The following is a 13,477-nucleotide window of genomic DNA, read 5'->3' on the forward strand; positions in this document are numbered from 1 at the left end:
ACTGGGACTCAAACCCAGGCACTCTGATATGAAATGCAGGCATCCCAAGAGAAGTGTTAATTGCTTCACCAAATGCCCATATGAAAAAGGTTTTCTTATCAAGCATTTAAGTATATATTCTCCTGTATTTCTTTAAACTAGTTTATAGTTTTTTGTTTTTACTGTTTGCATTTTAAATTCATCTGAAATTATTTTCTTGTGACTGATATGAAGTAATTTCTAACATTTTCCTCTAAATGAATGGAAGTTTTGTTTGTTGCATTCATTATAGTCCATCTCTTACTCACTGAATTGAAAAACTTCCTTTTGGGTAATATCTTCACATTCATACATTGGTCAATTATTGAATTTTAGGTTGTATTTTCTTGATCTATTTGTCCATTCTGCCAATATCCTTACTGGGGTAGATTTATAATTGCATATAATATTATCTGGTTGAACAAGAGCCTCTCTGTGCAGGGATGCACGCATGCATGCACATAGACTCTCAGTTCCTTTTCTCAAACTGATGTGTAGTGTACTTTTCTAGATGAATTTTAAAGTAAGCTTGTCATATTCATTTGGAAGTCTGTTGATATTTTGGCTTGGACTACATTGGATTTACATGTTGATTTACAAAGATCTGGCACTTTTACAATATTGAGATGGATTTAGATGTATAGCTTTAATTTATTCAAGTTTTTTGTTTAATGCTCTTCAGAAAAATTTCATCACTATTCATATATGTCTTCTTCCATCTTTATTAAATTTATTCTTAGCTATTTCCATTTTATGATATCTATTGCTACACTGAAAGTTATTTTTAAATGAATTTTTGTTATTTATATTAAAATTAAACATTTATTTAGATAATCATCAGTTTCAAAGGTTTCTTTGCTTCCATTGATTTTTGGTCTTCCTATGGGATTCATTTTTTATTTTGCTGGAGCATGTCTTCTAGCCATTATTTCAGCTAGGATTGATGGGTGATAAATTTTCTAAATCCATTCATGTCTGAAGTATCATTTTGTCATTATGCTTGTCTGATAGTTTGTCAGGTTACAGAATTCTAAGTTCAAAATCATTTTCTTCTTGGTACATAGAAAATACTGCTGCACTGTCTTCTTAAACTCAATGCTACTGGAGTTGGAAGAACATGACACTCTTTTCTTTTGTTTGTATGTCTTTTCTCTTTGGAAGCTTTTTGGATTTTCTTATTATCCATGAAGTGCTAGAATTTTCTAAGAGTGGGTCATTTCTCAGTCTTCTTGTTTGATATTCAGTGGGACTTAATCTGAAGACTTGAGGTATTTTTCAGACTCTAGAATTTTCTGATTTCTTTATTTTTCCTCTCAGTTCTATTTTCTCCTTCTGGGATCCTGTGAAGGGATCTGAAACTTTTGGATGGATCCCAAAAGTCCCTTATCCTTAATTAAGGGCCTTCTATCTCCTATCAATTTGCATTGTGATCTGAGAGAATGTCAATGTTACTCTTCAAGCTTGAGAGTTTTATTTTTACTATCAGATATTTCATTTCCAAATATTTCATTTTTTATTATAAAAGTCTGCTCTTGCTTTATGGATATAATAACTTCCCTAAACACATATTTTGATGATAATTTTATGTTTTTTTTTTTTTACTTTTATTTAATGAATATAAATTTCCAAAGTACAGAATATGGATTACAATGGCTTCCCCCCCATAACGTCCCTCCAACCCGCAACCCTCCCCTTATCCACTCCCTCTCCCCTTCCATTCACATCAAGATTCATTTTCGATTCTCTTTATATACAGAAGATCAGTTTAGCATATGCTAAGTAAAGATTTCAACGATAATTTTATGTTTTAAAGTCTTCTTTGGTCTATGAATTCTGTTTTGTTACTGATATGTATAAGTGTAGGGAGTTTTTTATTTTGTGTTGTTAGTTTTCCTCCACTATTTGGTGATTCTTTATTGTACTCAAATTGGGCTTGAGTTTTCCCTGTTTACCTGTCTATGAATGCTATTGCTAATCACATGAACTTTCCACCAGTGATATTTATGGGTATTGCTGGATATGTTTTTTTGTTTTTTTGGACAGGTAGAGTTATAGACAGTGAGAGAGAGGGACAGAAAGGTCTTCCTTCCATTGGTTCACTCCCCAAATGGCCGTTACAGTCAGCGCTGCACCAATCCAAAGCCAGGAGCCAGGTGTTTCTTCCTGGTCTCCCATGCAGGTGCAGGGAACCAAGCATTTGGGCTATCCTTTACTGCCTTCCTGGGCCACAGCAGAGAGCCAGACTGGAAGAGAAGCAACTGGGACTAGAACCCGGCGCCCAGATGGGATGCCAGCGCCGCAGGCAAAGGATTAACCATGTGAGCCACAGCGCCGGCCCCTGGATATGGGTTTGATAGGAGATAGTCTTCAGTGAATAGAGGTTTTCTGAATATCACTAGGTAGGCATTTGCAGCTGTACCCAGTATCTTTGGCCCAAATCTCCCCAAAATGCTCTCACCTGGATGGTTCAACGCACAAGACTTGTCTCTATGATGGTGTGAAAACTAATACACAATCAATTGAATCCATACTTTCAATTTTTGAATTTTTATCTTTTTCTGGGCTAGTGATATGCACTATTATATCCTCTAGTGTTGCTGGGCAGTAGAAGCAAGCTTTTAAGTAGCATGACATTATTGAGGTTAATCCCAGTTGCAGAACATATCTGTACTTTGTTTTCATAATGGAATAAAATGTACATACATACAACAATTTGTTTATCTACTTATCCTTTGATCACTATTTGTGCTGTTTCCACATTTTGGTATAATGAATAATGATTCCATAAACATTTGTGAACAAATTGCTGTGTGGATGTATACATTAAATTATAAAATATATATATGATTTCTTGGGTTTATACCTAGTAATGGAATTAATGTGTCATATTGTAAATAGTTATTTAGCTTTTTGAGGAATAATATTGTTTTCCACAGTGGCTATGTGTGGGGAGCAACTGAGACTAGACTAAGTTACTGGAATTAAGACTTATTCTATGCATCTGCTCTCCCACAATATGGCGCTGAGAGAGAGACCAAACAACTTCTACACAGCTGCCTCCAGTTCGACCAATAAGCTGCAGAAGCTGATCCTGCTCCTGATTGGAGGAGAGCAGCGTGCTCGGCGTGTGGGCAGCAGAGTTGGGATTGGTGGAAGAGGACTATAAAGGAGGAGAGAGACAACATGCACCAGGTACATCTGAAGGAACACCTGAGGAACATCTGAGCAGCCCCCAAGAGAGCTGGCCAGCGGTGTGCCACTCCTCTGCGGAAGCGGGGAAAGTGGCGGCGGGGGGGGGGGGGGTGCCGCCCCTCCATGGAGGTGGAGAGGCCGGCAGCTAACCCAGGACGGCGTCGTTCCTCCACGAGTGAGGGAACGAACGGCAGCTAACCCGGGAAGGGCCGGGCAAGAAAGAACAGCGCAGGGTTCGGTGTCATTCCTCCGCGAGAGGGGGAGCGACAGCTATGTCATTTTATATTCTGACCAGCAAGGTATGAGACTTTCTATTTCTTCATGTTCTTGTCAAAACTTCTTATTTTCCATTTTTAAAATTATAATCACCCTATTTGCTGTGACATGGTATCTCACTTGAGGTTTTGGCTTGCTCTTCCTGAATGACCAGTGATATCGAACACACTTCATGTACTTAGCCATTTCTGTATCTTCTGATAAATGTCTATATGTCTATTATAGTCCTTTGCCCATATCTGTTTTTTTTTTTTGACATTTTGTGGGTGAATTGTAAGGGTACTATATATTCCAAATACTAAACTCTTATGTTCTATGAGTTGCAAAACTTGTCTTCTATTCTGTGTGTTGTATTTTCTATTTTTTGATGATATCCTTTGAAGCATAAAATGTTTTAATTTTGATGTCCAGTTCATCTGTCTTTTTTTTTGGGGGGTTGTGCTTTGCTAACCTATTTAAGAAATCATTGACTAATTCAAGGTCAGGAAATTATGTTATCTTTAAGCTATATATTTAGCTATTATATTTAGGTCTTTGGTCCATTTTGGATTAATTTGTCTATATGGTATGAGGTATAGGTCCAAATTCATTCTTTTGTATATGGCTATACAGTTGTTCTCTCCATAACAGTGAATTATTTTGGCATCTTTGCCAAAAAACAATTGGTCAAAAATGTAAGGTCTACTTGTGAATTGTCAAATCTATTCCATTGACATATTTCTATATTCATGCTAGCACCATACTGTCTTCATTACCTGTAGTTTTGTAGAAAGTTTTGAAACTGGTAAATATGAGTCGTGCAACTTTGTTACGTTTTTAAAGAACAGTTATTTCCACATGAACTTTAAGATCAGTTAGTCAATTTCTGCAAAGGAGTTATCTAGGATTTCGATACTGATTGTGCTGAATATGTAGATCAATTTGGAGAATACAATCATCTTTACAATATTAAGTTTTCTAAACCATTAAAATAGGACATTTTTTTCATTTATTAAGGTCTTCTTTAACTTCTGTCAACAATTTTTGTAGTTTTCAGAGTATAAGTTTTGCATTTCTTTTAAAATGTATTCCCAAATATTTACTTCATTTTGATACTATTTTTTTAACTTTTATTTAATGAATATAAATTTCCAAAGTACGATTTATGGATTACAATGGCTTCCCCCACATACCGTCCCTCCCACCCACTACCCTCCCCTTTCCCACTCCCTCTCCCCTTCCATTCACATCAAGATTCATTTTCGATTATCTTAATATACAGAAGATCAGCTTAGTATACATTAAGTAAGGATTTCAACAGTTTGCTCCCACACAGAAACATAAAGTGAAAAATAATAGATGATTTTTTTTAAATGATGATGAAATCAGATCAGACCTATTGTCATGTTTAATCCCAGTGAGAGTCAAGTTGGGAGTTGATAATTTCTTTCTTTTTTTTTTTTTTTTTACAGAGGATCAGTTTAGTATACATTAAGTAAAGATTTCAACAGTTTGCACCCCCATAGAAACACAAAGTGAAATATATTGTTTGAGTACTCGTTATAGCATTAAATCTCAATACACAGCACATTAAGGACAGAGATCCTACATGAGGAGTAAGTGCACAGTGACTCCTGTTGTTGACTTTACCAATTGACACTCCTGTCTATGGCATCAGTAGTCTCCCTATGCTCCAGTCATGAGTTTCCAAGGCTATGGAAGCCCTCTGAGTTCTCCGATTCTTATCTTGTTTAGACAAGGTCATAGTCAAAGTGGAGGTTCTCTCCTCCCTTCAGAGAAAGGTACCTCCTTCTTTGAAGACCTGTTCTTTCCACTGGGATCTCACTCGCAGAGATCTTTTGCCAGAGTGTCTTGGCTTTCCATGCCTGAAATACTCTCATGGGCTTTTCAGCCAGATCAGAATGCCTTTAGGGCTGATTCTGAGGCCAGAAATTTTGATACTATTATACATGGAATTATAAAAAAAAAAGATTTATTTATTTGAAAGGTAGAGTTCCAGAGAGGGGAGAGAGGAGAGAGAGAGAAAGAGTCAGTCTTCTATTTGCTGATTCACTCAAAAGATTGCAACTGGCCTGTTGCTGGGCTGATCTGAAGCCAGGACCCTGGAGTTCTTCCAGGTCTCCCACGAGGGTGCAGGGGCCCAAAGATCTGAGCCATCTTCTACTGTCTTCCCAGGCCATAGCAGAGAGCTGGATCAGAAGTGGAGCAGCAAAGATTCGAACCAGTGCCCATATGAGATCCTGGCACTGCATGTGGTGGTTTTACCTGCTAAGACACAGTGCTGGCCCCTGGAGTTGTTTTCTTAATTTTATTTTTGATTACTCCCTGCTACTTAATAGAATTAATTTTTGCACACTGATATTTTATCTTGTAATTTTGTTGGACTCATTTACTGGTTTCAATGGTTTTGTAGTAGATTCCTTAGTATTTCTGGTATACAAGATCATGCCATCTGTGAATTCGCCTTTACTTCTTCCTTTCCAATCTTGATTTTCTTTCTGTGGTGTAACTGCCATGGCTAGAAATTCCAACACAATGTTGAGCAGAAATAGAAAAAATAGACAAGTTGTTTCATTTCTGACCTTAGTGGGAAAGCATTTAGTCTTTCACCATTTAATATTTTACTTTTGGGTTTTTCAAGGCTATCTTTTATCAGCTTGAAGGAGTCTCATTTTTTTTTTAAAAGAGCTTTATTTATTTATTTAAAAGGCAAAGTAACAAGGATGGAGGGAAGGAAGGAGAGAGGGAGAGAGAGAGAAAGAGACAGAGAGAATATCATCCAGCTATAGGTTTGCTACCCAAACATCAGCAACAGCCAGGGCTGGCCAGGCTGAAGCCAGGAGCCAGGAACTCCACTGAGGTCTCCTACCTGGGTAGCAAGGACTTGAATATTTGGGCCATCTTTTGTTGCCTTCATAGGCTCATTAACAGGAAGTTGGATCAAAAGTGTCATGGCCATCACTAAAATATAGGATGTCAGTGCTGCAAGTGGTGGCTTAACTCACTCTACCACAATTATGGTCCTGAGGAAGTCTCCTTCTATTACTACTTTGCTGAGTTTTTTTTCCAAGTCACAAAGCATATTGAAATTTTTTTTTTTTTTTTTGGACAGGCAGAGTGGATAGTGAGAGAGAGAGAGAGACAGAGAGAAAGGTCTTCCTTTTTGCCGTTGGTTCACCCTCCAATGGCTGCCACGGCTGGCGCGCTGCGGCCAGCGCACCGTGCTGATCCGAAGGCAGGAGCCAGGTGCTTCTCCTGGTCTCCCATGGGGTGCAGGGCCCAAGCACTTGGGTCATCCTCCACTGCCTTTCCGGGCCACAGCAGAGAGCTGGCCTGGAAGAGGGGCAACCGGGACAGAATCCGGCACCCCAACCGGGACTAGAACCCGGTGTGCTGGCGCCGCTAGGTGGAGGATTAGCCTATTGAGCCGCGGCGCCGGCCCAGCCTATTGAATTTTGTTGAATGGTTTTTATGCATGATTGGGACGTTCATGTTGTCTTTGCCCTTTATTCTATTGACGTGATGTTACATTAATTGACTTTTGGATAGTAAAACAAGCTTTCATTCCTGGTTTAAATCCAAATAAATATTCCTTAAATTGAATCTATGAGTAAATTATGTGAGGATTGAGTAAAAGTTAAGCTATGGTCAAAGAAAGAAGAGAGGAAAACAATATTCATTTTCAGGCTTACGAAATGCTGAAACCTTGTAGGTAGAATGTTATTCTATAAACACTTAAAAAGAATATAAGCAAGTTTTCAATAGTATTTTTCAACCAATTGAGTCCTGTATTTTTCCTACAATTAGAATTAGAACTAGAATTTCTAGAACTAGCCCATCATGATATCCATATTTTAGATTAAAGAACACTTGACAACCTGCCTCCAATAGCCTTCCTTAGTAAAAAATACTGTAATGGGTTCCTCATATATTTGTTCTCTCTCTCTCTTACACATACACACACACATCTTCCCGTGCATTGTCCCAAGTACGAATACAATTTCTCACAACTATCTATCCTCATTGGGTATTTTAAAGTACTTTCACAAAATGGGGTTAATTGGGAATATCATTGTTAACTTCTGGTTGTCTAGTTAGTTTAAGTCCTCAGTGCTGTTAGAGCAAAGAAGAAAGATTCTCAGGGAGAATAATAAGAACAGAAAACTTACTTTTAACTGTGACCCCAAGAATTATCAGTATCTCTATTAACAGTGACAAGGGCTTCATCTTCTCCTAAGCAGCTCCTCTTCACTGTAACACAGGCAGAACTAGGTGGCTGGCCCACAGGATTCCTCTTCTCAGGTCTAGGGTGGGACAGTCAGGAGTCAGTTGCTAAGTAACCATTTCCTTACTTTTGGGCCAATGAGCTTCCAGGAAGTTCCTTTCAACCTGGGATGAAGGCAGCTGCTGAAGAAAGCAGGCTGTGGGAAGGAGCCATATTTAGTGTGCTATTCCCTTGGCTAGGGACAATGCGTAGACCTGAGATATATAGGTGTTGCTTCCCAATACAAAAGTACATTTTGTATACATCCACATTCATGTTCAACTGTGTGCAGAGTTATTTGGAAGTTCTTGTTTTTATGTTATTTCTAGAGGTATAATTTGTACTTATGGGAAAATACAAGTACATGAACTGATCTGACATCATCCCTTAACCTAATATCTCTAGACTGTGGAACACAAGAAATACTGAACCACAGCTGCTTTGTTCAGAATCAGGATGAAAATCTTCATCGTCTATTTGAGTTAGGAACTGTTGAGGTTTAACTGAGATGAAGGCAAACAAAGACTGTTTAAAAACACCTTCTTTACTACTTCGAATAATATGGGTAGTTGACAAGTGAGTATCCTAAGGCTACCAGAAATCAAAGTAGATTTTTAGGGAAAAGCATGGAATCATTAAGACCATCCAAGGATTCAATGTAGTTAAGAAATTATACCTAAATGTAACTTTTTGCAGTGTGTCCTGATAATTGTTCAGAAACATATTTTGTTGCCATGAACTTGCAGGTTTATTTCCTTTGTTAGTTTCCCATTGCTGGAGGAACAAAATAGCATAAATATAGTGGGTTTGAACCTCAGAAATTTATTCTCTTATAATTCTACGTCCAGAAATCCAAAAGGATTCTTACTGGGCTAAATGTAAACACAGAAATAATTTCATCTTGAGGTTCTAGGGAAAAGTCCATTCTTTGCTTGGAATTTTCCATCTTCTAGTGGTTGCCAGCACTTTCTGACTTGTGGCCACATCACTTCAATGTCTACTCAGTTATCACTTGCCTTCTCTTCTGTACAGTCATGAGTTGCTTATCAATGGAAACATGTTTTGAGAAATGCACCAACAGGTGATTTTCGTCATTTGGTGAACATTGCAGAATGCACTTGCACAAACCCAGATAGGACAGGTCAATCACTGAAAGTGCCCTCTTGTTACAACCAAGAGATGCAGTAAACAGGAGATATATAAAGCTGCTGCCACTTTAATACAATATAGTTTATAATAAACTTCGTTTTTGTAAGTAGAAGTACACTGTAAAATAATAGTATAGAAAATACATAAACCCAAAACAGCCATATAGTGTCATTATTATGTAATGTATATAGTTGTATGTGCTATACTTTTATATGATTGTCAGTGCAGTAGGTTTGCTGACACTAGCATCACCACAAACATGTGAGTAATGTGCTGTACTATGATATTATGATGGCTATGACATCACTGGTGATTGGAATTTTACAGCTCTACCATAAGCTCATGGAACCCATGTCATAGTGTGGTCTATTGTTAATGTTGTCATGTGGCACATAGCTGTACTTTAATCTCTCTCTACTTTCTTCTTACAAGGATACTTGTGATTACCAATAGGATTTACCAACATAATTCAGGATAATCTCAAAATGTGTAATCTCATCTACAAAGTACCTTTGTCATATAAAGTAACCTTCACACATTCCAGGGATTAGGATCTATTGTACTAAAGTGATATCTTTGGGACTATTATTCTGTATAGCACAGTCTTTACTGTCTTTTGTTTCAACAAGGGATTTCAAAATGATACATTTCTAATGTTTATATTTACTAAAATTGCCTACATATAAATTTTAAAATGGTTTCATCTGATATCAAATATTCTCCCCCTAAAATCCTTTTCAGTCCCCATTTGGATCCAGAATTTTCAGCAGATAATCTTGCCTCTTAATTCACTGATATTGATGCAATTTGACCAATGTTATCCTAATTTTCTTCCTTTTTTATTTAAAAAATTGACTCTTTTATCTATTCATTCTTTTTCTCATTTATCCCAAAAATGAAATGCTCTTTTGTATTTCAACCCAAATTTTCTTCCTCACTCTTACTTCCATCCACTTCTTTCTCTAGTATTTCAATCTATCTGATATTCACCCTTTGTGTGTGTGTGTGTGTGTCATTTTTTTTTTCATCACCATAATTTTTAAGCACTCATTTCATCTGTCCCAGGAAAATTTTCCTTCTATCTGACTCAGTACAGGTCAATCACTGAAGGTGGCTTCTTGATACAATTAAGAGATGCAGTAAACAGGAGATATAGGAACACTGTCTCCTCTATTTTTCCTTCATTCCTAAACATTCTATAAGAATATTTCATAATCACTGCTTCTGGCTCATTGCCTAAAACGTATTCTTCAATTATTTATTTTTATTTTCTGTACTTTATTTATACTATAAACACTTTATCTTTTGTCAGTTCTTATCTTACTTGATGTATGCAAGACATCTGACATTTCATACTACAAAATCTCCTTGGAAATATAAAAACAAAATTACTATTATTTTTTCTGCTTCTTTATACAACTTCTCATTCTTCTATCAGCTCCTCACTCAACATTCTTATATTAAATACCTAAATCTTTGTCAAAGATGAATTATAACTCTCTTAGGCTATCAGCAGTTTCATTTTTAATTTCTTTTTGTGTTCAGATTAATATTAGTGCTTCCTCAAGGTAATCCCTTCTGTTCACATGTGTTCTTAATTTTTCAGCATCTCTCTATGGATGCTTATTTAAGTTTAAAATTCATTTAATAACTATTTTTGAAATTTTACAATGTGCTAGATATTGTGCTATTTTCTGGGGTTGGTAAGCACAAGTATATATATATATATATATATATATATAAAAGCACAAAATATATATATTTTCTGTCCTTGGTGCATTTATACATCCAGAGAGAAAGATGGATAACCACAAAAACATGTGAATAACTATAAACAAAAAAGTGCTTTATAAGAAATTAAATGAGCCCTGAGGACAGGTAAAGGGAAACAGAATAGAGATCAGGTGGAGTCAGAGTCAGGGAAGACTTCTAGGGAGTGATGCTTAAGCTGAAATATGAAGGATGAAAATGGGTCAACTAAGCAAATTATGTCCTAGGCATAATAACAAACATGTGAAAAGACCATATGGTAACAATAAGATGTGTTCAAGTGTTGGGCATTGCCTAAACTCTCCATTACAATATGGCACCTGGCGGATGTTAGAGGGGCGTGTCTGCTGCTGCCGAGGTTAAGCTATGTAAGATCAGACCACCGTCAGGGATAGGTCCGCTTTAGTTCCGGACACGTGGACAGTGCATGATCCCTATACTTTACTTAAGGTGCCCCTGTACATGGTCCACCAATGCCTGTGTAACCTTTTCTCTGATTGGCTCCCCTACTGCGCATGTCCTTCTAAGCTTTATATGCCTGCACACTTCAATAAAGCGGTTCCTGCTTCGACAGAACTCACCGGTGCCTGTGGTGTGTTCATCACCCGTCGACCCTACCCTTCCCATTCACCTTGTTGGGAAGTGTCTGCACTGCCCTTGCTGGTCAGGGGCTAGCATTGGGCTTGAGACCCCGACATTCAAGGAAATGACCAGTTCTACAAGTTGATGTGGCTGTAACCATAGACTGGAGAGTGCAAGCAGGGGTGGAAAAATGGTAGAAGACTTGCTTTTTAAGTGATATCACTCCATTCTTAGTGATTTTATTTTAATAAGAAGACCTTATTGATCAACTTAGACTGACAAAACCCCATAGACTGCATGGCTTAAACAACATTTATTTTCTCACAAATCTGGAGGCTAGAAGTCTGAGATCAAAGTGCCAGCTCAGATTCTGGTGAAGTTCATGGATTGCAGATGGTTGCCTTTTCATTTTCTCATATAGTATGGAAGACAGAGGGAGAGGGGAAGTAAAGAAGGTGAGGGAGTGGGTGGGAGAGGGAGAGAGAAAGATTTAGATAGAAATGCACCACTTCTTTTAAGGCCACAACCCTATCAGAATTGAGCTTCACCCTTATGATCTCATTTTATCTTAATTACCTTCTAAAGATTTTATCGCCAGATATAGTCATATTGGAGACACACAAAATTTGAAAAGACATAATTCAGTCAACAGCAAAGTCCACCAGAAAAATCACTGAATGATTTACAACAGTGAGTTGACACAACCATATTTGACAAGATAACTTAATGCAGTACATAAAATGGACAAAATAGGTACAAAAGTGGACATGAAGGCCATTTAGGAAGTATTTACAGTATTCCAGTTAAACTGAGACTGAGTTTACTGCAGTGCTAGCGAAAACTAGAGATTCTAGCCTCGTACAGAAGATTAAATTTTTTTAGCAGCTATGGCAATAACAATATTTGTCTTTTCTCTGTTTTCTCTGATAAGTGGGAACTAACATATGGAGTACATACACACAAAAAATCTTAATGTATATAAGCGAAATTGACACCAAGTGATTTGACTATTGTTAATAACACTTGTCTATATTCCTGCAGAACTGTGTTCTTTCTACTTTTCACTTGTACAACACTTTATGTAGAGGAGTATTAAGCCTGTGATTACATAGTAAATTCAAAGTATGTTACTGCAAAAAATGAAAAGAAAAAAAAGAAAAGAAGGAGGAGCGAAGGAAGAAGGGCGAGAAGGAAGTATCATTATATTAGAATTGTTTTTATGAAATACATGAAATCTGTTCTCTTTATAATAAATTTTAACATGTAAAAAAGATTTAACAGAAATGATGATTAGTTTCTAGATTCTTTGACCAAATGGGTGATGTAACTATTCAAAAAGATAGGGAAAAATGAAAGAAGACTAAGTTCAGGGCAAGAAACACGAGATCCACTTAGTACATAGTACATTTCTGGTACTTTTGAGACATTATACATTTAACACTTTTGAATGATGGTATTTTGTCATAGCAGTATTAAATTCTGAAATAAATGTCCTTTATAAACACCACTGCTTTAACATAAAAAGTTCTAATGTTTTTGACTTGAGAGAGTGGATAATCAAGAGCAGAATGGTTCTTTAGACTGGAGTGCAAATAGCTTCCTTGTTGAATGAAAGGTGGCCAATGAGATATATTTTCCTACAGACACCTTACAATTTGCATTGCAAATAAGAACGTAGTATCTTTTCCATGTAAGTTATCACTAATATCATTATTTTCTTTTTTAACCATACCATGAAATTTTCATCTCCTTACCAATCTTACTCCCAGCATTACTCCATTACCAATTTTTATTGATTGCGCCTTGATAATACCACTTGAATCAAAGCCTCCCTTCTATTTTTACTGTCAATAAATTACTTTTTTATAACTATCGCAATTGTCACTTTGTTTTGGAAGTCTTTTCCACTTCTCCCAGCCAAATAAATTTTTATGCATTTCTCAGCATTAAAACAGTGAAGACAACGACAAAATAAAAATTATTACTTCACGACTCTATGACTCATTCTTTTGAGAGTGTCCCATTACTCAAAACATGCTACTCGTTATCATTCTTAATGGGACCCCCCCACTCTTCCTTTTCTTTTATTAGGAAAAATATGTTCCAAATAATTATCTTTCTAGTATATATAACAGAATTGGGAACAAAACGTTGATTTACCATAGCCACCAAATCAACCTAGTAGAGAGTCTCATAGTTAGAAAACCAACAAATTTGAGGGAGGAG

At 36.8% G+C, this 13,477-nt stretch overlaps 1 protein-coding gene across 7 annotated transcripts in view; it reads right to left on the reverse strand.

Moving 5' to 3' along the window:
- SEL1L2 (SEL1L2 adaptor subunit of SYVN1 ubiquitin ligase) overlaps window positions 1-13,477 on the reverse strand; it is a 128,615-nt gene that overhangs the window by 114,457 nt on the left and 681 nt on the right. The window contains exon 1 of one of the 7 annotated variants that reach the window (XM_051846207.2): window positions 7,656-8,189. The exons of 2 other annotated variants lie outside the window; for them this stretch is intronic. In XM_051846207.2, coding sequence (XP_051702167.2) covers window positions 7,656-7,713 — 58 coding nt within the window. In that variant the 5' untranslated portion in view covers window positions 7,714-8,189. Of the gene's footprint in view, window positions 1-7,655; window positions 8,206-13,477 lie in introns of those variants that run through there. 4 more of the 7 variants (XM_017341796.3, XM_017341795.3, XM_008256367.4 and 1 more) reach the window with 4 other exon arrangements.

The sequence above is a fragment of the Oryctolagus cuniculus genome, chromosome 11 (genome assembly GCF_964237555.1).
Source record: "Oryctolagus cuniculus chromosome 11, mOryCun1.1, whole genome shotgun sequence".
In the NCBI taxonomy this organism is placed as follows: Eukaryota; Metazoa; Chordata; class Mammalia; order Lagomorpha; family Leporidae; genus Oryctolagus; species Oryctolagus cuniculus.